Source organism: Balaenoptera ricei, chromosome 16 (assembly GCF_028023285.1).
Source record: "Balaenoptera ricei isolate mBalRic1 chromosome 16, mBalRic1.hap2, whole genome shotgun sequence".
In the NCBI taxonomy this organism is placed as follows: domain Eukaryota; kingdom Metazoa; phylum Chordata; class Mammalia; order Artiodactyla; family Balaenopteridae; genus Balaenoptera; species Balaenoptera ricei.
Genome location: NC_082654.1, coordinates 26,321,898 through 26,348,003, shown reverse-complemented (window position 1 = coordinate 26,348,003; position 26,106 = coordinate 26,321,898). Strand labels below are relative to the sequence as shown.

Genomic DNA, 26,106 nt, shown 5'->3' with positions numbered 1-26,106 from the left:
GGAGACCGGGGAGTGGTCTTGCCAGAAACACAAAGAGTTCTGGGGGCTCCCACTTGACCTTGATGATGGAGGAGGCCTTCAGGGGGATTATTTTACTCCTAGGATTGCAATTCCCTCTTGACTTCTGCTACTTCACTTGACTCCTGCCCATGGAGGCACGGAGTCCTACAGAGAGTTGGACTCACCACTGCTAATCATCTAAGAATCATGTTTACGTGCTCCTTTTTCTATGGCCTTTTCCCGCTAGAAGAATACACCTCTAATTTATGGTTTCAAGACAGGATTCATGTAACAAAATGTGTTTTCCAGCAAATTTATGAGAAAATATTGGTTCCTTTAAGTAAGAATTGTTTCTACTGTTCATATATATAAATAGTAATTTTGGCCCAAAGATAGTTGCCCAAGATTAGATAAATTCCTAGTAAAGGAAACTTTCCAAAGCCAAGTTAGAACTCCTTAGAGTTGGAGAGAGAATTCTATTCATGTGTGTTCCCAGACCCAAAGACATAGAAGGCGCTCAGTAAATATTTGTTGAATGAATGTGTTTTGGAGTGAAATGTGGCATTCTGAGTGATTGAAGATTTCATGTGAATCTTATCGTGGGTACTGAGGCAGCCAAGATTCTAACTTTTCCACATATAAATAGACCTGTTAAACTGCAGTTTCTACCATGTCAGCTGGGCATGATGATTTGGAACTTTTCTTATTGGTTGTGGTTGTTGATTTTTAAATTCTTACATTAGGAATGATGGGGATGAGTGCATAACTGCATACATGTCAGGCTAGGGACTTAAGGTGAGAGAAGAGCTCTTTCAAGAGACCCATGTCCTAAAATTTATAGATAATTTCATTTATATTTTGAATAAGTAATACATTCACATTTTTCAAAATTGAAAAGGCTCAAAGCAATAAAGTAGCTTCCTCCCATTCCTGACTACAAGTTGCCCTGCCATTCAGTTCTCCTCCCTAGAAGCAACCACCATATGACATCTTAAAAAGATGAGATGACCTTTTAGATTATGCATCAGGTTAGAAAATAATAGTATGATAATAGTAGGAGGTGCTTAGTAAGTTTAGTGATTACTGTATACCAAGCATCATACTGAATATTTGTATATAATTTAATACGTTGTCTTCTGTGTTCACACCTCTGTCTCCTCCCCCTCCTTGCCCCTTGTGGGCTGATGACCTTGATTCTTTGTTTTCTGCAAACCATCTTCTCCCTCTCTCCTGTTACGGCTGGTATCCTTCTGTTATGATCTGGATTCAGTGGTGTGTTGGAACTGGCTCTTACTGGCTGGAAAGACCAATTGTACTCATCTCTTCTCAACTCTGTGTTCAGTGACATCATGTTAATAATTTGGAATCAGTTGTGGTAGGGATATTCATACCCTGGAAACTAGCGAATGCTACATGCCAGGGCTGTTTTCCCCAGAGAGCTGGTTGTTATACATGTATGTATCAGCACCCCACGTCTGGATCCTCTCCCCTCTTACCTTTTAGTTGGCTCACTAAATAAGAAAGTTAACTGAAATATGGAATTTAACAAATTATATACCTATCTTAAATATATTATTTTGAAAATAGCATTTGCAACCCTTTGACAAACTTAAAACTTTTGATTATGAAAATGTTCAAAAATACAGAGAAGTTAAAAACTGGTATAATGAATATTCATATACCTATCTCCTAGATTTGATAGTTCTTAATGTTTTTTTTAACCATTTCAAAGTAAATTGCCGACATCATGACAGTTGACCCTGAAATGTTCAGCATTACTTCTCCTACATCATCCTTATTCCATTATCACTAAGAAATTTATTGTTCCCCAGAATCATTTACTACCCAGTCTATATTCGGATTTTCTAATTGTTATTTTCCCCAAATGTCATTTACAATTTTTTTTTTCTAACATGGATTCAGTCAAGGTTTGTGCATTGCATTTGGTTGTTATGTCTCTTTTAAGCTAGAATAATCCCCCCCCTCAGTTTTTTCATGACGTTGAGTGTTTTCTACTCTTTATGTTTCGAACGTATATACAGAAGTAGTAAAAATAGGCAATTAACCCCAATATATTCATTGGTTCAGTAATTATCAACATTTTGCCATATTTGCTTCACTTATCTTTTTTCTTTGCTTTTCTTCTATTTTAAAAACAAATTCAAGACATGTCATTTTACCCCTTTGAACTCTTAAAAAAAAACAAACATTCTTATATAACCAAACTGGTATCATAATGATACCAAACAGAATTAATAATTGTATTGACTTTTTAAAGAAACCAAGCTAGTTCTTTGGTAGAGTATTCTACATTTTGGGTTTCTATGATTGTTTTCTCATTATTATCATTTAATTTCTCTGATCTCCTGTATTACCTATACACTGGAAATTAGATCCAAGTTCTTAATTAAACACTTTTGGCAAGAATACTTTATAGAGGATGAACTGTACTTCACAGCACATCACATCCGGTGGAACACAGTCTGGTTGTTCACAGTTAATAATGTTGAATCACTTGATTAAGGTGGCAACTATCAATTGTCTCCACTGTAAAGATGTTTCCCCCCTTCCACGGCTTATCACAGTAATTCATGGAGTGATGCTTTGGTACCACATGAAAATTATTTTCTCCGTCAACTTTTCCTCTAATGTTTAGCAGCCATTTATGTTCTTTGCCTGAATCAGTTTTCAACAGGCACTGGAAAATAGTATTGCTTTTTCTTTGAACGTGGGCTGATTTGTGTTCCCTGTAATGGTTGAAGGAGACCATCTAACATCTATATTATATCTTCTCTCAATTCTCTAAATTTCAATTTCTTTTTAAGTGGAATAAACCGTACAAAGGATTTTTGAACAAACAATACAAAGTGCAGAATCATTAAAGATTTTTTTCCTCACTTTTCGTGATTCTCTTGCCCACTCCTAATTCAGTATAAGTTTTTGAGGTGTTTTTTTGGTTTGTTTTTTAATTGGAGTATAGTTGCTTTACACTGCTGTGTCAGCTTCTGCTGTACAGCAAAGTGAGTCAGCCATATGTATACATATATCCCCTCTTTTTTGGATTTCCTTCCCATTTAGGTCACCACAGAGCACCGAGTAGAGTTCCCTGTGCTATACAGTAGGTTCCCATTTGTTACCTGTTTTATACATAGTAGCATATGTATGTCAATCCCAATCCCCAGTTCATCCCGTCCCCCCCCTTTCCCCCTTGGTATCCATACGTTTGTTTTGAGGGATTTTTTTTTTTTTTTTTAAGCAACTTGCTTTTACTGATTCTTTCCAGAGGATTCATTCTTTCCAGAGGATTCATTCTTTCCAGAGGATTCATCATAGTTTCCATAGAAACAGGAATTTCTTTTTATTGTCATGAGTTTCTATAATATTTAAATTGCAGCGTCAAGTGCAGATGTCATAAATAGGTTTGGGAACAAAAATAACCAATTCTTGTAACCATTCTGCTTACTCTATGCGAGTACAGTGTGCAGAGTAGTAGTTTTACTAGCCAGAAGCTTTCAGTGTGCTGCGGGCCTCAGTCGGTGTGTTTCACAGGGAGAATGAGTGTGTCAGTTAATCAGCAAGTTGCCACATGGAGGTCCCTTGAGAGAGTCTACCATGTTATCATTTTACTTGTCTTTCGCACTAGGCTCCTAGTTCCTTGACAGTGAAGACTAGTCTTATTTGTATGTGTTTGTTTTAATCCCTCATGCTTAGTACAGTGCCTAGCATGTAGTGAGTGCTCAATAAAAATATTTGTTGAATGAATCCATGCCCAGCACCAGAGGAGACCATACTGACCTCAAGTCAATTCTGATCTTAAGCATAGTAATCGTCACAGTATTTTTGCAAACGTCGGGGTTGGCATGGTTGTTGTATATAATTTATTCTTTCACTGGCTTTTCCTCTTCATGTTCCCGCAGTCTTTGAGTCTTTCTCTGCTCTGTGCCAGCTTCCTTCAATTTATGGTGTATGGAAGGCTACCTGTGTTCATTATCATTCCAGTTTCCTGATCAAGATGCAAAAATGTGTAACAGTTCTGCTGCAATGGCGCTATGCACAAAGAGAGATGAGATTTCTAGGAGAATACAAAGTAGTTCCTTAGTTCTCTATTCTAGAGCTTAACCAATCCCAGGAACTGAAGTCTTCTGTTTCTTCACAGAGGAAATATGACAAAGGCAGTGGCTGTACAAGCTTCCTTCATGGGCCGCCCTCCCCACTGCCTCATCCAGTAAGCGGGAGCAACTACTTCTAGAGGTGAGAGGGGAGGGAGGACAATCTCCATAACCCATTTGAATCCACCCAGCTGCGAAGTTTTGGTTTTGAGAAACAGAGTGAACAATTTGTGGGGTTGCTATGCTGAAGAACTTTAAAACAAGCCTGCATAGGATTGAATGCTCAGGTGATGTAAATTACCCTTTTCATAGAAGCCCATAGCCTCTATTTTAAAACAAGCAGCTTGTAGCTGAATATTCCCAGTGATCCCAAGTTCCTGTTTCTATAGATATTAAAAGTATTATACATCTTCATTTGAGATGATTATTAGCTTCCAGAACCAGGAGAAAGTTCATCAAGAATATAATCATTATCGTTTATTGCATACTTGCTATGAGCCAGGTACTGTGTTAAATTCTAAACTTTTTCATTCAATTTTCATGGAAACTTGGGATTTTTATCACTGTTGCACAGATGATTAAAGTGAGAGGCCAAGAGAGGGTAAATGACTTGTCTTTGGTTACACAGCTAGTGTGTAGCAGAACCAAAGGATCCAAACCCAGATCTGTCTAATTTTAGTTTAAGCCCTTAGTCACTGACAATATTCTCTGGGGTCCCAGCACACATATTTGAGCTCTAAAACTGACTTTTTAGGTGAGGGATTAGTGCCCAAGGATGACCTAGGTTTTTCTGAATGTTGTCCGGAACCAAGGTGATGTTCTTATCAGGCAGTTCTTGTACCTACTCCCAGAAAGCTTAAGACATGTTGTCATTTTGACTGAGGGGCAGATACCTCAAAAGGTGTTTGAAGAATCTTTGTGTAAGCAAATGAACGTTGACTTCTTTTGAACAGTCATTCATTTAGTAAGCTAAGTTCATTTCTTTCTTTCTTTTATTTATTTTTTTTTACTTGACAAACCATCATATTTCAATATTTGAGTCTCGGTTTCCAGGCTGAATTGATGTTGTGTATTTAAGAAGACAATGAAAATTCTTTGAAGATATTCTCAAGCCCAACAGGAAGGAGCACAGTGTTTGATTTGTACTTGTTTTTCAAGCTGGCTTCATCTAGGGACAAACTCTATTGTAACTTTTCTAGAATTTGGTGCCAGTAGGAGCTGAAATAATAAAATCAGTAAAATTAAATTAAATAGGAAATGAGAGTCTTTTATGTACCAGGCCTTAGATTAGGTAAGAACAATTGGTCACTCTTCTGGGAAACTGTTGCTAAAAATTACAATCAACTGGCAGTCACTGATTGGCCTCATTTACTGCATTGTGTCCCAGGAAGAAAAGCAATCTCCTCTTATGACAAGAGCTTGCAGAGATAATACTGTTTTTTTCCCCTAATCTTCATCCCCCTTCTCATTTTCTTATGATTAATTTGAGCTATTTATTCAGCATTTATTGACAGTATTATATACCTGGCACCGTGCTAGCTTCTGAGGCTTTAGGTGTAAAAGAGAACTCTTGCCTTCAAGAATCTCACAATATAGTATAGGAGAGAGAATATAATAATACAGGATAATAAATCCTTCTGAGCTAATGAAGGCTCTATGGAAGCGCCAAGACAGGACATCAAACCCAATTGGCATAGGTGAGGTTAGGAAGACTTCAAGGATGAGTTGATAGTTGAATTACGTCCTTGAAGGAGAATCAGAGTAAAGGAGCCAAGGGTAGGAAGGTGTTCTTGGCAGAGGGAACCGTAAAATAGCACAGGAGAGTGGCAGAAAGTGTTCTCTGTCATTGAATGACCAACGATGTAGGAGATGTGGCTAGAGAAAGAGCTAGGGATCATGTCATGATAGCTTTGTAGGCCATACTGAAGCGTTTAAACTATCCCCAATGCAATGGGAAGCCATTAAAGAATTTTCAGCAGTAGAATAACACGTTCAGATTTGCTTTTAAGAAAGATTACTATGGCATCAGGGAGGTGGCTTTCGGAGATTACATTAAAGTTAGAAGGTTATTGCAGTTCAGAAGAGAAATATATATATATATTTTTGTATAAATTTATTTATATTTTTTATTTTTGGCTGCGTTGGGTCTTCGTTGCTGCGCACGGGCTTTCTCTAGTTGCGGTCAGCAGGGGCTGCTCTTTATTGTGGTGCACGGGCTTCTCATTGCGGAGCACGGGCTCTAGGTGCGAGGGCTTCAGTAGTTGTGGCACATGGGCTCTAGTTGTGGCTCACGGGCTCTAGAGCACAGGCTCAGTAGTTGTGGCACACGGGCTTAGTTGCTCCATGGCACGTGGGATCTTCCCGGACCAGGGCTCGAACCCGTGTCCCCTGCATTGGCAGGCTGATTCTCAACCACTGTGCTACCAGGGAAGTCCCAGAAGAGAAATATTGAGGGCCTGTAACTAAGGTGAGCTGGTGTTGGGAATGTCTCAGGATATGGGAGCGATCCAATAGATATTTAGGAGGTGGTCTTAAATTTACAACTCAACAGCTTAACACAGTGTGTAACCAGTTTGCCATAGCAGGGTGAAACTAGAGAAAAAGGAGGAATCTAAGATGACTCCCACAGTTTCACACTTGATATCCTCTAGTACCATTAGTCAGAAAGAGGAATAGAAGTGAAGGAACAAGTTTGGTAAAGAAGATGATAGATTTAGTTTGGGGCATGTTGAACTTGAGATGCTCCTAGGACAAGTGAAGAGGATCAAGTAGGCAATTGGAATATTTTTATCTCTGAAGTTTAGGAGAGAAGATTAGACTGGGGATGGTGGTAGTTATATAGGTTTGATCCTTTTCAGTCTTTGTGTTCTGTCTACTTTTGTTACAGTTACTTGATTAGTACATAGTGAAAAGCAGATTTACCATAAAGCTAATTAACCTTAAACTTAAATGCTTCTCATGTGCATGGGCCCTAGCAGATGTGTTTATTTACATGGTCATGTGTTTTTGTAAAATTTGCAAAATCCAGATATTTTAGCTACAGTTGATCAAAATTTCTCTCTTGGCATTTTTAATTACCCTCTTTCACTCTTTTTGTCTCTAATGTTGGAATGGTCCCAGGTGTTTTCTGGAATCTAGCTGTGGGGAAGTTGAGCTGGGGATACATTTAGTTTGGATTTGCAGTCACTTCAATGTATAGTTATTGCTAGCCATCCCAGTGTAGGAATGACCTCGAGAAATACTCCTGCACGGTGCCAGCTCACCTGGTGTTGTGACACAAAGGTACAAAACCAGCATTGTATCGAGATACCAGTGCCAGAGGTGTTAAGACACATTGGTATCATGGAAACAGAAGAGGATGAAATGTACAAAGCCAGAAACTGGTCAGTAGAAAAACTTCCTATGGCGTCTTAGCCTGAACATTGGCCTGATACAAAGCCTTGTGTGCTGGGACATTTATTTGGAATAGGATCCCAGGGAGCAGGAGTTCAGGACAAGGGAAGTGAAATGGGAAGGAAGGAAAGAAAATTCAAGGATGTGATAGTGTGTTAACTTCGGCTACAGGCAACAGGTGTTCCTTCCTACCTAGGACTTCTATTTTTGAAAATATTTATTTATTTATTTGGCTGTGCCGGGTCTTAGTTGTCGCACTTGGGATCTTTTAGTTGTGGCACACGGGATCTTTTAGTTGTGGCACGCGGGATCTTTAGTTGCAGCATGTGGGATCTGGTTCCCTGACCAGGGATCAAACCCTGGCCCCCTGCATTGGGAGTATGGAGTCTTAGCCACTGGACCACCAGGGAAGTGTCCCCTACCTAGGACTTTTAAAGGAGCCTTGTGAGATGCTCTCAGAACGGTACTTGAGTACAGAGGGGGACGTATTTTCCCATGGGTATTATTTCCTTCTCCGTTCAGGAGAAGTCCCAAGGCAGAAGTGAGAGATGCAATGAGCTGGGCCGTGAGCTGTATATGAGATGCTGTCTCTTTGCACTGGTCACACGGGCATGAAGCCAATCCGAGCCAGTGTGGAACTGGTCGCTGTGGCAGTGGAAGGGGTGAAAGGGGGTGAGCAATGGGACCGAGAGAATTTTGAAGTGGCGCTTAGGAGGCATCTAATGTTGACAGAGGATTCTGTTCTCATTCATTCCTAGTCAAACAGTCTCTCTTGTTAGAATTACGTACAATAATGTAGTGCATGTGGTTATAAATCTCCATTCTTTTTTACTTTTTGATGACAGTCACACAAAATAGACTTTATCAGAATTATTGTTTGTAGGACACAAACTTTTGATGGTTACAAATTTCAGTCAACATGATACTGTTAACCGTTTCCCCTGTAGGACGTTTGGTCCTGTCCAAAACGTCCTGAGCATATTTGGTCCATGCCAAATGGTTTTGGACAAGACTGAATATCAAGGGTATCTTATGGACATTTTGGATAGGATCAAATGTCTGCTAACCAACTATTGCTTGCCAGAATTTTCCTATACATGTACAGTTTATACAAATAGGATCATACTATGTAAAATATTCCAGTTTTTTTTTCCTTAATCTGTTTTGGGTAACTTTTCATAACAATTTAGGTAGATCTACTTTGATCCTGTTTAATGGCTGCATAGTATTCCATTGTATGGATTTATGAGAATTTATTTAACCAGGCTTCTCTATTGATGGATGTTTTTCCTTATAGAAATACAAAAACGTGGGACTTCCCTGGTGGTCCAGTGGTTAAGACACTGTGCTCCCAATGCAGGGGGCCCGGGTTTGATCCCTGGTCAGGGAACTAGATCCCATATGCTGCAACTAAGAGTTAGCATGCTGCAACTAAAGATCCCTCATGCCACAAGTAAAGATTCCACATGCCACAATGAAGATCGAAGATCACGCGTGCCGCAACTAAGACCAGGCACAGCCAAATTAATTAATTAACTAATTAAAAAAAAGAAATACAAAAACTTCTTTCTTTTGTCTCTGACACATTTTTAAGAGATACTGGGAGGAAAGATAGATAATGGGAGTGGTGAGAAGGAATTGTGAAGGAATTTTAAACAGAAAATGTTTGGTTTTTAAAGTCATCTGATGTATCATTTTTTCTCTTCTGTGGTGACGATGAAGTGCTTGAGGTTTCTAGGGACAGGAAAAAGAAGAGTAAAATGCTAGGACTTCTGTTATCTCAGGTCAGCAAGAAAAATACTCATTATTTTTGCTCCCTTTATATTTTTTCAAGTTTATTATTTGCTCAAAATTTGCAGATGGGATTCATGCACTGGATGAGAATTTGAACTAGATGACTTTTCATTTTTCCCTGCAACTCCAGGACTCGGTGATATTTTGATCATTTTGATAGCCCTTTCCCCTCCTATCATGTGATTATTAACTATATGATAATGCATAATTATTAACTTATATTAACTGTATAATAATTTATAATAGCAATTCCATTTCCTTATTACAACTCGAGGTCATCAGGAAGGACTTCTGAAAAGAGGAGACTTTAGTAAGAAAAGGGGATAAAGTTTTCCTTAATAAAACCAGCCTTCAGTTTTCCCTTTAAGCAGGTTTTAAAAGAAGTGATGACCACACCTCTCTCCTTAAAATGCCTGCTCCTAAAGCAAATGTTGTAAGGGGTGGTTTCGTCTGTATGTTTTTTGGCACATCATCTGGACTTAGGTAATTTTTATTCACTGTATCACAAGAGAACCATGTTTTTATGTCTGCTTTGTCTAATTACCGATCTTGCCTCCTTGTGTTGTAGAAATCATCCAAGAAATTAGTTCAGTTGATATTAAGAGTTTTGGACTGCAAGACAAAGTTCTACATGTTACTGATCCAAAGACTAAGACCCAAGGAAGGAACAGAAGAGCAAATCATAAAATTAAAACACTGATAGTTGGCCTTACCTTAGCAGTGGAAGTATATTTCCCTTTTTTGAATCTCCTATTACTGGGTTTGTTGGGCAGTTACTAATATTTTGGGCTGTTACCTCACTAAGATGGTCAGTCCTCATTTATCATCCTTAGGAAAGCTACAAGTCTAAAGGAAAGACAGAAATAGACTCATTGGTTCTAAAATAAGCCCCTCAGTTTTATAGAAGAACTACTTATCTCTTGGGAAAAATGGGAAGGTTCCCATCATCTCAGCCTGAAAGCCATCCTTTGTCTTAGCCACGTTTTCCGTTGCTGATCATTTACTAGGAAAACATTCCAGTGAGTGTACAGTGAGTGGTACAGACCACGAAAAAAGATGAAGTGGAGATGCCCGGCATGCCTCACTATTTATAAGAAAATATTTCCCCAAAAGATGGGAAAATCCAAGTCTTTAAATACTCTGGGAGAGGAGAATAATGGAAAAAACTCTTCAGTTTCTATTCTGTTGGTTCATAAGATTTTTCTCACAAATCATTTGGACAGGCCATTAAGCAAGTCACATAGTGACTGGAATCTTCTATTAATTGCCTCACTTTGGGTTTCTGGCTAACGTATCTGGCAGCAAGACTGAAGAACAAGCAAAAGAGAATGAACAGCTGGTGGTGGTGTGGGAATGCGAGGCCATCTATTATTTGTGGCCTGGAATCCTAAGTTAGGTGGGAAGACCACAGGGCTGTCTTTAATAGGATAGTCCACGTGGATGGTTTGAAGTAAATGATTCGGCTTCTCGTCTTTAAATACAATCACAGTTTAGTCTAGGTTAATTTTTTGTTCTGAAAATTTAGTTTACTTGCTATTTCTACCAGGAAGTTCATTCAGCAGGTCTCTCTGGCATTTAGTGCATATATTAGTACATAATATTAGTTTGTCTTCCTAGACAATCAGTCACCCATTGTCTTGGGTTTGGGAAATATTACTTAGTCTAATCCTAGTCTAATCCTGGTTTTTCTTTTTGGCCACGCCATGTGGCTTGAGGGATCTTAGTTCCCCAACCAGAGATTGAACCTGCACCCTCGGCAGTGAAAGTGTAGAGTCCTAACCACTGGACTGCCAGGGAATTCCCTAATCCTAGTTTTCCTTTGGTATCTGCCTTCTAAATCCCTTTGTGCTGTGGATCCTGAGTAGGTCAGTCATGGTTCAACAAGCAGAACCAGTAGAAGACAGATACCACATTCATTAAGGAATCTTCTTAAAAGGGGCAAGCTTATGTAATTGCAGAGGCTGTCTAAGAGAAAGTACAGAGTTGGTAGGGCAGGCCATGAGGGAGGGAAGATCACGAGCAGGTGGAAACTCCGCGGGTGTGGTCTGCAGCAGCTTTCGACAGGTGGAAGGTCTTCTCTCCCTCTGAAAGCCTTCACCCTACTTTTAAGGCCTTCAGCAGATTGAGTCCGTCCCACCCAGGATAGCTACCCTTAAAGTCGACCCATTAGGGACTTTACGTCTGCAAAATCCCATCCCAGCAGCACCTAGATTCATGTTTAATTGAATTACTGAGGGCTGTTACCTATCCAAGTTGACACATCAAAAATCCATCACATTCAGAGAAGCCAGAGGAGCTGCCTGGAGAATACTGCCACAGAGGTGCTTCTGCAGACATTTATTAAATCAGGGCTGGTATCTCTGCTGCTTTTTATAAGCAGTCCCATCTGAGCATTCACAGTTGTAGAACTGCCTGCTGTGTGCCACAACCAGGGGAACCTGGTTAGTTAATCTTGTGAGGACTGAAGCCCGCTCTTGAGTTTTCAGAAGTTGCATGTAAAACAGGTTTTTGTTGACTGAAAAATGTTTTCCTACGGATCACCATTTTGTGAGTTTTTAAATATTCGTTTACACTTAAAAGCTAAAGCTTAAGAGCCACTGTCAGTGGAAAACTAAGCACTTACTTTACCAGAGAAGCTATTAACATGGTTTGTTCTGGGGGGTGGAAAGGGAAGGGAGCGTGGCTATAAAAGGGCAACGGGAGGGGTCCTTGTGGTGATGGAAATGTTCTGTACGTTACTGTATCGATGTCAGTATACTGGTTAAGGTGTGCTGTCACACAATTTGGTTTTGCAAGATGCTCCCAAAAGTATGTGGGATCTTGGGTGAAAACACATGAGACCTTTCTGTTATTTCTTACAACGGCATAAGAATGCACAGTTATTTCAAAATAAAATTCTATTAAATATGATCCATTTTATAAGGCAGTCCTTTTATAATATGATTAATCTTTTTCTAATCTGTCTTTTAAAAATAGTCATGTTTTCTTAAGGAGGTAGACATGTATATGTCTTAGCCCTATGCTCAAATAAACTACATACTCAGTATATATTTGAGTGGATGAAAGTATGCCTGATGGGAAAATTGTAGGTGACAGATGATTTTTTACAAAACATTTTTATATTAAACACAACACACAAGCTTAAATTCTTAGATGAAATATTGGGCATTACTGTAAAAAGATGGAGTCTTCACTCTGTGATAATGATGACCGAGAAAAGATGTGATTTATTACCTCAAAAAATAAGGCCAGACGTAACCTAAAACATAAGTCGAGAGGAAACCTCTAGAAATGTGCAGGAGGTAGTTAGCTGTAGGACAAATACTATTTTAGCCTGGAAAGTTGTATAGATTGAAAGTAAAACTACTTTCGAAGGATTTAGGTAAGTGTGTGGATTCGCTCATTTAGTGAATATTTGCATGCCTCTGAGGTGCCAGGCAGCTATCTGTAGTTTTCATGTATTTCAGGAACTTTTCCAGATGTAAATGCTGATGTCCTTGAAGGCAGCCACACCTTCCCCAAATCTCCATGGATACAGCTGTCAAAATCTGAGAACCACGTGGACTGGATTTTCTCAGTGTATGTTTCTAATCTTACTGCATCAGAGATATTTATGGAGAAGTGAAATTCAACCAGTCAAAAATAATAGTAACATTCTAAAGATATCTACAAACATAATTCTTTTAAACATTGATTGTCTTAAAAGATATGTTCAACTTAATGTTTTTCTCTTTCAGGTATTTCTTTTTTTTAAAATATTTATTTATTTATTTGGCTGCGCCAGGTCTTAGTTGCGGCACGCGGGATCTTCGTTGCTTCGTGCGGGATCTTTTTTTTTTTTAAGTTGCGGCATTCGAGATCTGGTTCCCTGACCAGGGATCGAACCCGGGCCCCCTGCATTGGGAGCACGGCGTCTTAGCCACTGGACCACCAAGGAAGTCCCTCAGGTATTTCTATTTTAGGGATACAGAATAAGAAACTACAGTTAAGAATGGGCAGGTGGGACCAAACTTAGTTTAAATGTTAAGAAACAGGTATTTATAGCAAATAGAAGGAAGCCTGGGACAATCAGAGAGGTAACCTCCAGGGAGCAGCATTGAGGCTGGGCCCTGGTAAACTCAACCTAGGTGCTCTGACTCCTGGGGGCTCCCTGCGCTGTGCCCAGGTCTCTGCAGTCAACCTTCAGGGAAGGCATAGGCTTTGCTCCTGTTTTTTTTAAGTCCCTTAGAGGCTGAGCACCTCCATGAATGATTGCCCTTCTTTCTTTCAGAGCTTGGTCAACGAAGTTCCCTGAAAGCTGTTATAATCTAAATTAGTAGATAAATTCAGGGTTCTACCCAGGAAATGGCCCTATTAAGAAATACTGTCTGCATCAAAAACTCCTACCCTCACCCCCCAAAATTAGATTATTTTTTAGGAAACCATGATTCCATATTCCACCCTAGTAAACCTCCTGGCAGACATGACCTAACTGGGAGTGTCGATGGCTGAGGAACCCCACATACCTGGAGCGGAGAAGCTGTCCTGCTAGGGAGATCTTGGTCAGCCACTTAGCTGGTGGCCACTGGAATTTTTAGAAGTAGTAAAACTTCTGATAAAAGAGGGCTTTTGTCTCCTGGAATAGCAACAGTTATCATCACTTAAAACCAGTGTATTTCTATATACAGCAAGTGCTTCTATAGATATACTCCTGGATTATTTATACAGGACTATTTTAAGATCTGTGTCACATTTTTCTGGTGTATTTTATGGTGGGAAAATTCAGTTGGAAAAAATGCACTTAGCTGTGGCTGGGATGGTGAGGTAAAATAAGTACTTAAAAAACATGAAGGTTGTGGGTTCTTTTTTTTTAGCTTTAAACAGGACAGAAATAGCAAGGTGATAGCTCCCTGAATGAAATCGTGTTGCTTCTCCTTAAGGAAACTTTACCATTGTACTCATGTCATAATACTAGATCTATCACCGTATGAGTCAGTAGAAGATCTGCAAGGCATGTGTAAGAATTCATCCAGGTATTCATTACAAAAATCTGTGAGAAAATAGCTGCTTTTGTGTACTATAGCTTGTTATTCAGGGTTTCTTTTTCTTTTGATTTTGCACCTGTTGAACTGAGAGGGCGATGGATAGGGTAAGGACCTATCTACTGTTAAGAGTAATGTGGGTGTAGAGACCCAGGCACTCCCCGGGCCCAGGTGTAGCTGAGGCGGGGCTGTGTTAGGGCTGTGTGTGCAGGAGTCGGGCTCCTGTGATCGCTGATCGCTTCCCCTGAGGAGAGGCTCCTTCTTACCTCTTCTGTGGGGATGAGGAAAACCATGGAGGTTATGATTGGACAAAATCAAGTCATTTGATTGGCCAGGACAATGAGAGCATAAGAGGAGTATGATGGAGACCAAAGGACGGAAAGATGGGGCGGTTGGGGACCAGGTTCTTGATGGCCTTTGAACCCGACTCGAAGACGTTTTTCTTTAAATTCAGCTGTTGATGGGAAACGAGCACTTTTTGAGTAATAGGATGATATGATTGTGTTGCCGTTTAGTAAGTATTACCTTTGTGTATGTAGGCGTGTTAGGTTATTATGCTAGGCTTGGCGGGGCCTGCGGATGAAGAGTAAGGCAAAGATGAATAACACAGAGGTCCCTGTGGTCAAGGAGTTTATGATCTAAGCAGGGAAACAACTAACCTTGTGGTCAACAAGGTACGAGTACACGGGCAGCATTGTCAGCTGAGGAGGAGCCACGAGAACCAAATGGTTACTTCTGTTTCAGAGATTTGAAGGCTGCCATCCTGCCTCATCCCTGCCCAGGTTTCTCATCTATCTCGATGTCTCTGGCCTTCATTTCCTCCTCGTGTGCCACTGCTTATACATCTTACGAGATCTTGGTAGTTCTCGCCTCAGTTTGCCTCTTACAAAATGCAAGACCCAGACCTGAACACGCTATTCCACATATGGCTAAATGTAGTAGGAGCGTTGCTTCCCCTGTTCTGAGGTTGTATTGCCACTGAGTCATCATGAGATAATATGCTGCTGGACCACCAGGTCATCTATTTTATGGGGACCTGCTATTAACAGAGAAGGGGTTGCCGACAGGTCCTACCTGGGAGGCCACAGGCAGGCCTGTGTTCCCCTCGGAACCTGCTTACGTCTGCTTATCCGACTTAGCTGCTTCTCCTGTCGCGCCCTGGCGCCTTCCTGCCCCTGCCTCCCATTCCCCTGAAGTCCCCTCTAGTCCCTCCTGGGTGGTAGTTCTGTAACTACTCCTTGAACTATGCATTTTCTTTCTTTCTTTCTTTTTTTTTTTTTGATGTGGACCAATTTTTTCAAAAGTCTTCATTGAATTTGTTACAATTTTGCTTCTGTTTTATGTTTTGGTTTTTTGGCCGAGAGGCATGTGGGATCTTAGCTCCCCAACCAGGGATCAAACCCGCACCCCCTGCATTGGAAGTGTGGAGTCTTAACCGCTGGACCACCAGGGAGGTCCCTGAACCGTGCATTTTATACACGTTATTGCATGTAGGTATCCATCCATTCATTCACTCTTCGTTAAAAAGGGAAAAAAAGAAAAAAAGGGTGGGGAGAAATGGGGAGAAGAGGCAAAGGTGATTTAGAGTTTTAAGCCTGGGTGATTGGAGATCTAATGGCATCATTTCCAGAAGTGGGTATTCAAAAGAGGGAGGTGTTATTTGGGGGAGGACAAACCAGACTCTGTCCAAAGACACAGGCCTTTTTCTCTCCGGTGAAGGCTCCCTGGCAGAAGCAGGCCAGTGTGCGTCCCTGTCACAAGTAGGAAGGGCTGTGGTGGAAACCACAGTGGATGGCACCGAGATGATCATCTTTGGATTCTTCATCTATGACCTTTCTTATCTTGAGCATCTTTTGTCACCAAAGTCATCTTTCACAACCTTTTGACTACCTATGATACTTTTGACTCTTTTCTGCTTCTTGAAGTAGTTTTTAAAAACTTTGGCTTCCAAAGCACTGTTCTCTCTATTCTCTGCTCACTCCACCGGCCCCTCCTTCTCAATCTCCTTTCTGGCTGTATCTCCACTTCCTGCCCTGTGAGACATTGGCCTGCCCCAGGCTCAGTGCTGGGATCTTTTCTCTGTGCACACCCTGTCTCTCGGTGATCTCCTCCAGTGTCTGGCTTCACTAGCCTCTCTTCTCTGGGGGTTCTCGCTCTTCATCTGTAACCCATCTCTCTCTCTCTCTCTCTCTCTCTCTCTCTCTCTCTCTCGAATTCTGGACTTAGGTTGTAACTGCCTGTTTGACATTTCCACTAGGATGTCTAGTAGGCATCTTGAACTTAACCTGTCTAAAACTGAACTGATCTTTTCCTTCCAGACGTGTACCTTCCACAGTCCTCCTTGGCAACTCTATCCTTTCCACGGCTCAGGCCCCAAAACCTTAGAGTCAGCCTTGGCTTGTCTCCTTCTCTCCCGCCTACATTCAGTCCATCAGCAAAACCTGTTGGCTCTTTCTAAAATATACACCTGGAATCTAAGTACTTCTCCTCCCCTCCACTGTTAGCATCTGGTTCCGGTCACTATCTCCTCTCACTGGGATTGCTGAAATAACTTCTTGATTGGGTTTCCTTTTTCCCGGCTCTGCCTTCCCCGCTGCATCTTTCTCCCACCAGCTGCCAAGCCTTTTCTCACCACAGCAGCCAGTGATCCTTTCAAAACAATACAGATCAAGTCACTCTTCAGCTCAGAACCCTCCAGGGACTTCCCATCTCCGAGTAAAAGCTAAAGTCTTTGTGATGGTGACATGATCTGCCCACCACCCCTGCTGCCCTCCCCCACCCCCCCAATCTTTTTATTTTATTTCTTTATTTATGGCTGTGTTGGGTCTTCGTTTCTGTGCGAGGGCTTTCTCCAGTTGCGGCAAGCAGGGGCCACTCTTCATCGCGGTGCGCGGGCCTCTCACTATCGCGGCCTCTCCCGTTACGGAGCACAGGCTCCAGACGCGCAGGCTCAGTAATTGTGGCTCACGGGCCCAGTTGCTCCGCGGCATGTGGGATCTTCCCAGACCAGGGCTCGAACCCGTGTCCCCTGCATTGGCAGGCAGATTCTCAACCACTGCGCCACCAGGGAAGCCCCCCCCCCCCCACCAATCTTTGATTCTTCCTGTCCTACTCACTCTGTTCCAGCCACACCGGCGTCCTTGCTTTTCCTCAAGCACGCCAGGCCTCCCCTCTTCAGGGCTCCATTGTTCCCTCCACCTGAAACATCTTCCCCAGCCCCTTACTTACTTCATTTGGCTCTTTAACGACCTTCAGCGTTGCTCAAATGTCCCCTTTCCCTGGCCGGCCTAAATTAAATAATTCGGCCCCTGCTTTTTTGTTCTCCACAGCACATTTTATACAATCTGACATGCTTTCGTACTGTCTCTTTCCCTTAGTGACTGTCTCCCCTGCTAGAATGTTCCTTGAAAGCCAGAGCTTTGTTTTGTTCCCTTAGGTATGAGCTTGGCACATAGTAGGCATTCAGTAAATATTTACTGAGTGAATGAATGGATTTGTGTGACTATAGTTCATTGATACATACATAGCATTGTATTTTCTGGATTATAAATTATGTTCATAAACATTAGCTCATTGATCAGTTTGTTCACTTTTTGTAAGTCAGACTAAATCTAACTCTAATATTAGGCTATTTAAAGTGTATTGACTTCCTTGATGACTAATATGCAAACTGGTTTCCTTGGGAGATCTTAAGTATGGCCATTCAAATCTATCCTCCATCCCGTTTTGTTTTAGTGATGGGGGCTCTGAATTCTGATTTACAGAACATTTCTTTCTTTTATCGCTAGTTCCATAGAACAGCGGTCCCCAACCTTTTTGGCACCAGGGACCGGTTTCGCGGAAGACAGTTTTTCCACGGAAGGGTGTGGGGGATGGAGGGATGGGGGGGATGGTTCAGGCGGTAACGCGAGCGATGGGGAGCAGCAGATGAAGTTTTGTTCGCTCGCCACTCACCTCCTGCCACTCACCTCCTGCCGTGCAGCCCGGTACCTGTCCTCGGCCCGGGGGTTGGGGACCCCTGTCATAGAACTCACTCTTAGGAACTTTATTAATTCTTACTTATTGAGTTATTATAATCCTTACGTTAGATAAACTGGGAAATGTTTCAAAACAAAGGCATATCAAACGCTTCATTTGCCCTACCCTTGTTTAAGTGAGGGGCCACGACACTGCACAACCTCAGGGGAGCCATTAGGCCTTGCGTCCTGTGCCCCTACAGTGGTGTGACACAGCAGCCATGGCAGATATAAGACGTTTGGCTTTAGTTGCTCATGGCTGAATCTTCTGTGTGTTTTCCTCCTGCTGTTCGAGTGGCATTTAAGACTCTGTCTGCCTTGCGCTTGCATTGTTAGGTCTCTTGGACTACTGCCTGTCACTTGTTATTAGTGCAGCTGTGTCAAGTTGTTGCTAATTCCATTCTACTTCATCTACCCTCTTGGCTTTCTTCCTTAGCTATTTCAGTTACTCTGTCTACTGTTCCATTTCACTTGATTGACATCAAACTTGTATGATAGGAAACGAGTCCATATTTTCATCAGGCAGTTAAGGTACCCTTTGTCAGCCTAATCGCTATCTAGTTAATTATTTCTATCAAAATACAAATGGTATCTGTCATTCAGAATTCGAGCCTAGCGTCGTGGTAAGGTTAAAAAATGCGAGTGTGGCAACCTGCTACCATTCTGGGCTGATTCTCCAGAGAGAATAGGCAATACTTTGATTTAGGGAGCAGTGAAAGCAGGCAGAGACAGAAATTCGATCCCAGTTTTACTGTGTGTAGATGATTTTACTTAGCATACCTGACAATGAAGACATGTTCTTGTAATTTCATCTGTGCAAATGCCCTGTTTTGAGCACGTAGCAGTTAAAATCTAGGTGATTATTTCATAATAACTTGCTTATGATACTGAATTTGAATAGAAATATATTGATAGAGCCCTGTACTCTGAAGAGAGGCCTGCATAGATTCTCTTAGGTCTGACTTAGTGATCCCTTAGTGATCTAGGACCAGACTACGTGAAGAGAGGCTGTGGGTATAAAGTACAGGGCAGTTGGAAATGACATATATACTGCAAGACCTCTTATAGCTAGCAAAAAAGGGCTGTCTCCAAGCCCTAATGTCTGCTTTATTCTGTATATAGTTAATCAAGTTTATTTAATCCATGTATATTTAAAAGTTTTAGTGCTACTTAATGCCTATAATTGCATGTTGTGCTGATTGCTGTGTTTTCATTCTTTGGACGTTAAGAATCCATCAGTTTATAATCTTTTCTAGTTTTTGGTTTATAAATGCCTTTTATTAGTTTCCCCAAAATTGCTTTGCTGCTTTCAATCCTGGCTTAATGCCTCCAACACTCAGGTTCAGAAGGATGCTATTTGAGCTCAGTTTTTAAAATTTCTGTATTGACAGGTTTACATTTTCTTTTTGATTGCTCCATTGATGAGGCCAAAGACTGAACTCCCTGCAGCGAATGGTTAAGTGGGGGAAGAGGTACCTTGTATTGTCCTCCAAAAGCATGATTAGAGAAGAGGGGTATCATTTTTTTTTGTACTGCTTAGTGGGAAGAAGGTTCAAAAAACAAGACTTCTCACCAGGAATTCCAAAGCTAAAAATATGTGGCTCTGGGGCAGATGAAGAAGTTTCAGTACTGGAGGTGGGGGTGTGAAAGGGAACAAGTGAGCTTGGAAGAAAACTTAATAATTTTCAATCTCAGAAGCCTACCTTACATGAATAATTTCTCCGAGAGTAAGGCCCTTTCCAGTCAGATCTGTTGGTGCTGCTGAGCTGGTATTTCAAGTATGTCCATCTGCATTTAAACGAATTGCTCCAAGACAATCTGATTATGCGGTAGTTACTTTGGTGAGAATAGCGCCTCAGTGGAATGGAAACTTCATTTTGAGTCTAATATTAGACCTTGCTTTGGAAAATTCCTTTTAAATGATCACAAGCTGGGAATAGCAAAAGAATTTAACTTTCGACAGACAGCATTCACCAAGAATTTTTAACTGCTTATGTTTGGGTCCTTGGGAAAGCAGATGTGAGAAACTGACCGGACCAAATTGACTAGACTAGAATTGACTTGACCTGATGCGGTGTTTATATCTATTGCTGATAAGTTTTCCTCCTAGTCTCATTTGCTCAAAATATTTTCATTCTTTGAGCATGAGCATGCTAAGGATGCAAATTGTTAGGAGGCCTAATTGTCTAACAATCTAAACTTCTAGGCCTCCAGACATTGTTGCCTATAAAGGGGTCTGAGGCAGAGCGGAAAAGGGCGGACAAGCCGACAGAACCAAAGCCAGTTTCTGAGTAAGTGCTGGGAACTTGATCAGACCTGGCCTTCAGGATATTTTTAGTTTGTCTGGCTGATTGTGTCTGAGCAAACTCACCCAGTTTGAAGTTTTAAGTAAACTTTATTTAAAGGACACCCCCTCACTCCCCCACCCCCGGCAAAAAAACCCCAAAAACCTCACCCTGACATTGACAAAAATAATATACGTGTTAACTGATCATGAAGTTTCCAGATATCATGTCTCCTTGGCTTAACCTAAGGATAAGTTTCAGATGCCTTGCGTGCCTTGGGTTGGGAAAACCAATATTGGTGTTTGAGATAAATTTAAAATTTTAAAAGATCTTTCTGAAATTGAAATGCATCTTTTAACCACAGTGTACATTTAGTATAGTAGGTTTTTTTTTTTCTCTTCCTAAGCTGGCAATAAGTTGATGGTGCCTTAGAATTGAGGAAGAATATTAATAAATTAATAGGAGCTACCATTTATTGATCACCCAGTGGATCCTAGGCACTGTCTTTGCTAGGTACCAACATTATCTCTGACACTCACGATAATCCTGTGTGGCAGCGACTATCATGAATGAGCCTGGGTTTAGAGGAGACTGAGGCTCAGAAAAGTTAGGTAGTTTGCTCATCATACAGCTGGTGATGGCTAAAGTGGCAATGCTGGAGTTCTCATCCAGGACTGGTCAGCTTCACAGCATGTGTTCTTCCTTGTAGGTTATATCTTTTTGATGTTTACTATATTTGAAATTAAACCTGAGAAATTTTCAACATTTACTTATTCATTTTTAAGGGACAATCATAAATCCATTACATGTTAACATAAACAACATTTTTATTAAAAATAACTTTTTTCCAAAACATAGTGTCATTGTTTACCTTTATGTGTATCTCTTTATTATCTAGATAAATGGAGGGCAGCTGGATTCTCTTCTGCATTCAGTCTGTGCTGTATACTGTTTTAATTGAAGTATGTGAAGAAAATCTGGCCTCACACAGATACGTATTTGGAAAAGGGAGGGGTGTTTTAATAGGCTTTTTGAAAAATTGTGTATGTTCTTCTTTGATAATATACCAAAACTCCCCAAGTGATAGTTTCTTAAAGGTTAGTTGCAATGTAGAATCTGAAACTATGCCAGTGGACTTTTGGTGCACTGTTACATTAAAATCTTTTGGTCTGGAATCTTCCTTACAGAAGAATTCTGAATAATGTATGTAGCTACCCTCTGACTCCAGGAAGTAGAGCTTAATTCCTACCGCTCACCCCTCCCTGGGGGTGGGCTAGACCTAGTGACTTGCTTCCAAAAAGTAGAATGAGGGAAAAGGAAAAATTAGTAACTTTGCAGTGGAGAAGAAACCTGGGAAACTCTACCTTAACCAAGTGGTGAAGGTGAACATCGCCTGTGAGGTCATGTGGCTGCCGTGTGAGCCCTGATGTGATGTAACTAGAAAACTCATAATCCCAGTGTAATCGTGAGAAAGACATATCCAGATAAGAGGTCATTCTGCAGAGTACCTGACCAGTGCTACTTGATTGTCAAGCTCATGAAAAACAAGGGAGGACTGGGAATCAGTCACAGAACAGAGGAACCTGGGAAGACATGATAGCTAAATGCAATATGGTACTCTGGATTGGATACTTGAACAGAAAGAGAACATTAATGGAAAAACTGGTGAAATCCAAATGAAATCTGGAATTTACTGAATATTACCATATCAATGTTAGTTTCTAGTTTTGATGACTATATCATGGTAAAGTAAGATGTTATCAGTGGGGGAGAAATTGAGTAAAGGGTATACAGGGACTCTACTGTCTTTGCAAATTTTCTGTAAATCTAAAATTACTGCAAAATAAGTTTTTAAAAATCCACTGTTATGTATTGCATTCTGAATAAATCATTTACCCATGCATGATTTGGTAACACCATGGCCCTGGTCATTTGGAAAATACTTGTTCACAGAGTTATGCAGATCTTTGAAATGTTGACACATTTTATTGTTCAGTGCTTTCAAAATCTCATTTGTTAATAGCACCACCTGTCTCATCAGAAAAGTCTTTACTGAGAAGCTCTCAAGCTCGTGGCGGCGGATACAAGTTTCCCAAAATTCTAATTTTCCCTTGAAAGCTCAGATGTTATCTTTGGCAGCAAACACTGCTGTTGTTTTCCTTAATGTAAGAGGCTCATCTTGTTCATTTTCAAGAAAATGTCTGCCAAATATCCAAGTCTAAATAACCATAGTTTGTTTGGTAGTCATTCTTTCAACTAAAAAAGATGTTCAGTGAAAAAAAGTGGCTGATCCAACTTGCAACTCAAACAATTTGCGTTGAGTCATTTTCCTCAAAACAATTTGAGTCCTTTCCTCAAAACAACTATCGTACTTGAGAATGCAACAGAAGTGTTTTACCGTACTTTGCAATTTGTCACATACAATATTGAAAGACAGGTCCCGGGAATCAAGATTTAATGAAGCTAATAACTTTTACTGCTTCATCAAGGATATTCTTTTTTTTTTTTTTTTGTCCTGAAAAGAATTATTTTATTTTTAAATTTTTATTGAAATGTAGTTGATTTACAATGTTGTGTTAAAGGTGTACAGCAAAGTGATTCAGTTACATATATATGTGTATATATATATATATATATATATATATATATATATATATATATACGCACACACATATATATATATTTATATACTTTTTAAAATTCTCTTCCATTATAGGTTATTACAAGATATCGAGTATAGTTCCCTGTGCTATACAGTAGGTCCTTGTTGGCTACCTATTTTATATATAGTAGTGTGTATATTTTAATCCCAAACTCCTAATTTAAGGGATATTCTTAAGAGGAACTAATCTTTTCCCCTCTCACTGTGTGTGTGTGTGTGTGTGTGTTTGTGTGTGTGTGTGTGTGTGTGTGTGGTGGAGAAGACAGTGACCACTAGCATAGTGACCACTACTACCGCTGCCTTGATTTGTGCTCAGGCACTTTACACCATTGCTGCAAATATCAACACAGTGGAAAATTCCTGGAACATTTTAGTGTTCTAAATGAAAACAGTTTGACCTTTCTGACTCTCCTAAAAGGGTCTTGGGCACCCCTAGGGGTCCACAGACCACACTTTGAGAACTGCTCTCCTAAAGTAAAGTAGCAGTTGCTAAAAGGTCACAAAGGAAGAGCTAACCGAAGACCAAATCCATTAGGAAGCAAGTGGTAACAGGTAACATGGTGGTACCATGTGTGTAGACGATGATGCTCTTCTGGATTAACTGGTCTTACTTTTTATGGCCCATGAAGCTTTTCCATTTGTTCGTGGTATTTCCAAACCATTTTTAAATGCTGAAATATAGACTTTGATAATCTGGTATCTGTGTTTGCTGCTCTTTTTACCATAATCATTTATAAGACTTCATTCAGGAAATTCAGAAAATTACCTCTGAAAATTACCTCTTTGTTTTCTTTTCTTTAAAGGTAAATCTCACCTGGCTATTGTGCAGCGAGTAAACAATGAGGGAGAGGGGGATCCATTTTATGAAGTTCTGGGAATTGTCACATTAGAGGATGTGATTGAAGAAATCATCAAATCTGAGATTCTAGATGAAACAGATTTATACAGTGAGTACCATCGCCTGAGTGTAATTTTCCAAAACCTTTGCTTTTATTTGTCATGTTGTTTGTGAGTCATCTGACATCTCTCCAGCTGTTGTCTGCCTGTTTCTAATTATGCACTGTGTGTGTAGGCTGGGTACCACCTACCAGTATATTCCAGTCCCTTCATCAGAGAGGAAGAAGAGGCAGGTCCTGTAGTGTCAACTGGCCATGTTTTTTTTGAAAAGCCAACTGCTTCTAACTATTGATCTGGGCATTGCTTGCCCTGAACAGAAAACTCCATTCCTGGTTTTCCATTTATTTTACATCTGGAGGAAGACTTGTTCTTAACTAAATTTTCATTTTACACAATTAGGCAAATTGTTTTCAGATAAATTTCTGTCTCTACCTATGGTCATAATTCAAATACTTAAAAAGTGAGGGGAGTTTGTTAAATCGATGGATAGCAACTGTTGAAATTTCTCTGTTCCAGGACCCATGGGCCAGGGTAGAGGTGAGGTTTGCAGGCATAGTTTTGCTGGGGCAGTGGTGGTGCAGCGGGGTATATAGAGAAAGCAGGACGGGTTAGGGTACACAATAAAAAAATTGTTTTTCTCATTCTGTGCTTCTCTGCCTTTTGAGAGGTGGTCTTGGATAGGGGCAGGGGAAGGGAAGTATCCACACCTGTTTGCCCAGGAGTAGGCTTGATTCTGGGCTGAGTGTTAAACATGAATCTTGTCTTATTAAAGTCCACAACTGTTGGACTGTGGAGCTTAAACCCCCTTCCTCAGCTTTACTCTTAGGTAAAGACTCTTTCAAGGGTTTCTTAATGCCAAAGATGGCCCAAGGCCTGAGATGTTAGGGGCTCTCAAAGGTGGTATAGAGAAAGAGAATCTGGGCTCTTTTTGTCCTGTTTGGCTTTTAAAGCATGACTTGGAGGGGAAAATGGACTGTTCAAATGGCCTGGAGCACCCAGGACAAAGCCAGCCTTGCTCAAAGTGGAATGATTTTTATTCAGTCCTGTTAGAAGGGAATGTCCCTCATTTTTTAAAAAAGTCTTCCATGCACCCTTAAAAAAATACATTTTATGTTTATGTTAAAATACATTTTATGTTTATACATTTATGTTTATGTTTTCCATGTACCCACTTAAAAAAATACATTTTATGTTTAGCTCTTGACATGCTTCTGAAAATGTATCTTATTTTTTCCTCACATCTGTATAGTGTTCTTTAAAAAACACCAGTTCCTATGTGTTTTATCCTTTTGACTCTTGGAGAATAATCAGAGATTTCATAATAGAGAATATTGTTAATTCTACGTTTACATTCTTTTCATCCTTCCTCACAGTGACTATTTAATACCAAGTGTGTCTCTGCATATTTATGTGTTTCCCCAGGGGTAATTCTCATTGTAAGAAAGATAATCTAGACACTTATGAGCTTTTATGTTTACACTACAGTTCACTTCTTTTAAACCTTGATGAGACTGATTTCATACATGGCTTCCTGAATGAGATGCTGAACTTGTGGTTCAGGTGTATTCTTGATTCAGATTAGGGATGATGACTACCTTTGTCATTAGAAAATTATTTAGGATGCTTGCATTGATTTATGCTGCCTGATTCTAAAGAGAATTTGAGACAGGAAAATTATAGGTTGTGTTCACTGTCTCCCCAGGACAAGCCTAGTTAGTAATCACTCTGTTTTGCCCGAGGCATGAAATGGTAATGTAAAGACACATGCTTCTTGGGGGAAAAAAAGGAAGCAATTAGGATCTTGTCTCTAACCTAGTTTTTTCTTGATCATTACTTTGTCCAGAAAAATACTTGAAAAAAGGTTTTGCATTAGACGCTTCCTAGATCAAGGATTGGCAAACTACAGCCCTCAAGAGCATGCCACCTGTT

General features: G+C 40.4%; 1 protein-coding gene across 5 annotated transcripts in view; it reads left to right on the top strand.

Moving 5' to 3' along the window:
• The window catches only part of CNNM2 (cyclin and CBS domain divalent metal cation transport mediator 2), a 143,333-nt gene that overhangs the window by 95,957 nt on the left and 21,270 nt on the right, over positions 1-26,106 (top strand). For 3 of the 5 annotated variants that reach the window (XR_009498095.1, XM_059900997.1, XM_059900996.1), the window contains exon 2: positions 24,084-24,227. Coding sequence is in view for 2 of the 5 variants with exons in the window: in XM_059900997.1 (XP_059756980.1) it covers positions 24,084-24,227 (144 nt within the window). In the remaining 3 variants the exon portion in view is untranslated. Of the gene's footprint in view, positions 1-4,156; positions 4,252-12,763; positions 12,876-13,033; positions 13,188-24,083; positions 24,228-26,106 lie in introns of those variants that run through there. The other 2 variants (XR_009498096.1, XR_009498097.1) reach the window with 2 other exon arrangements.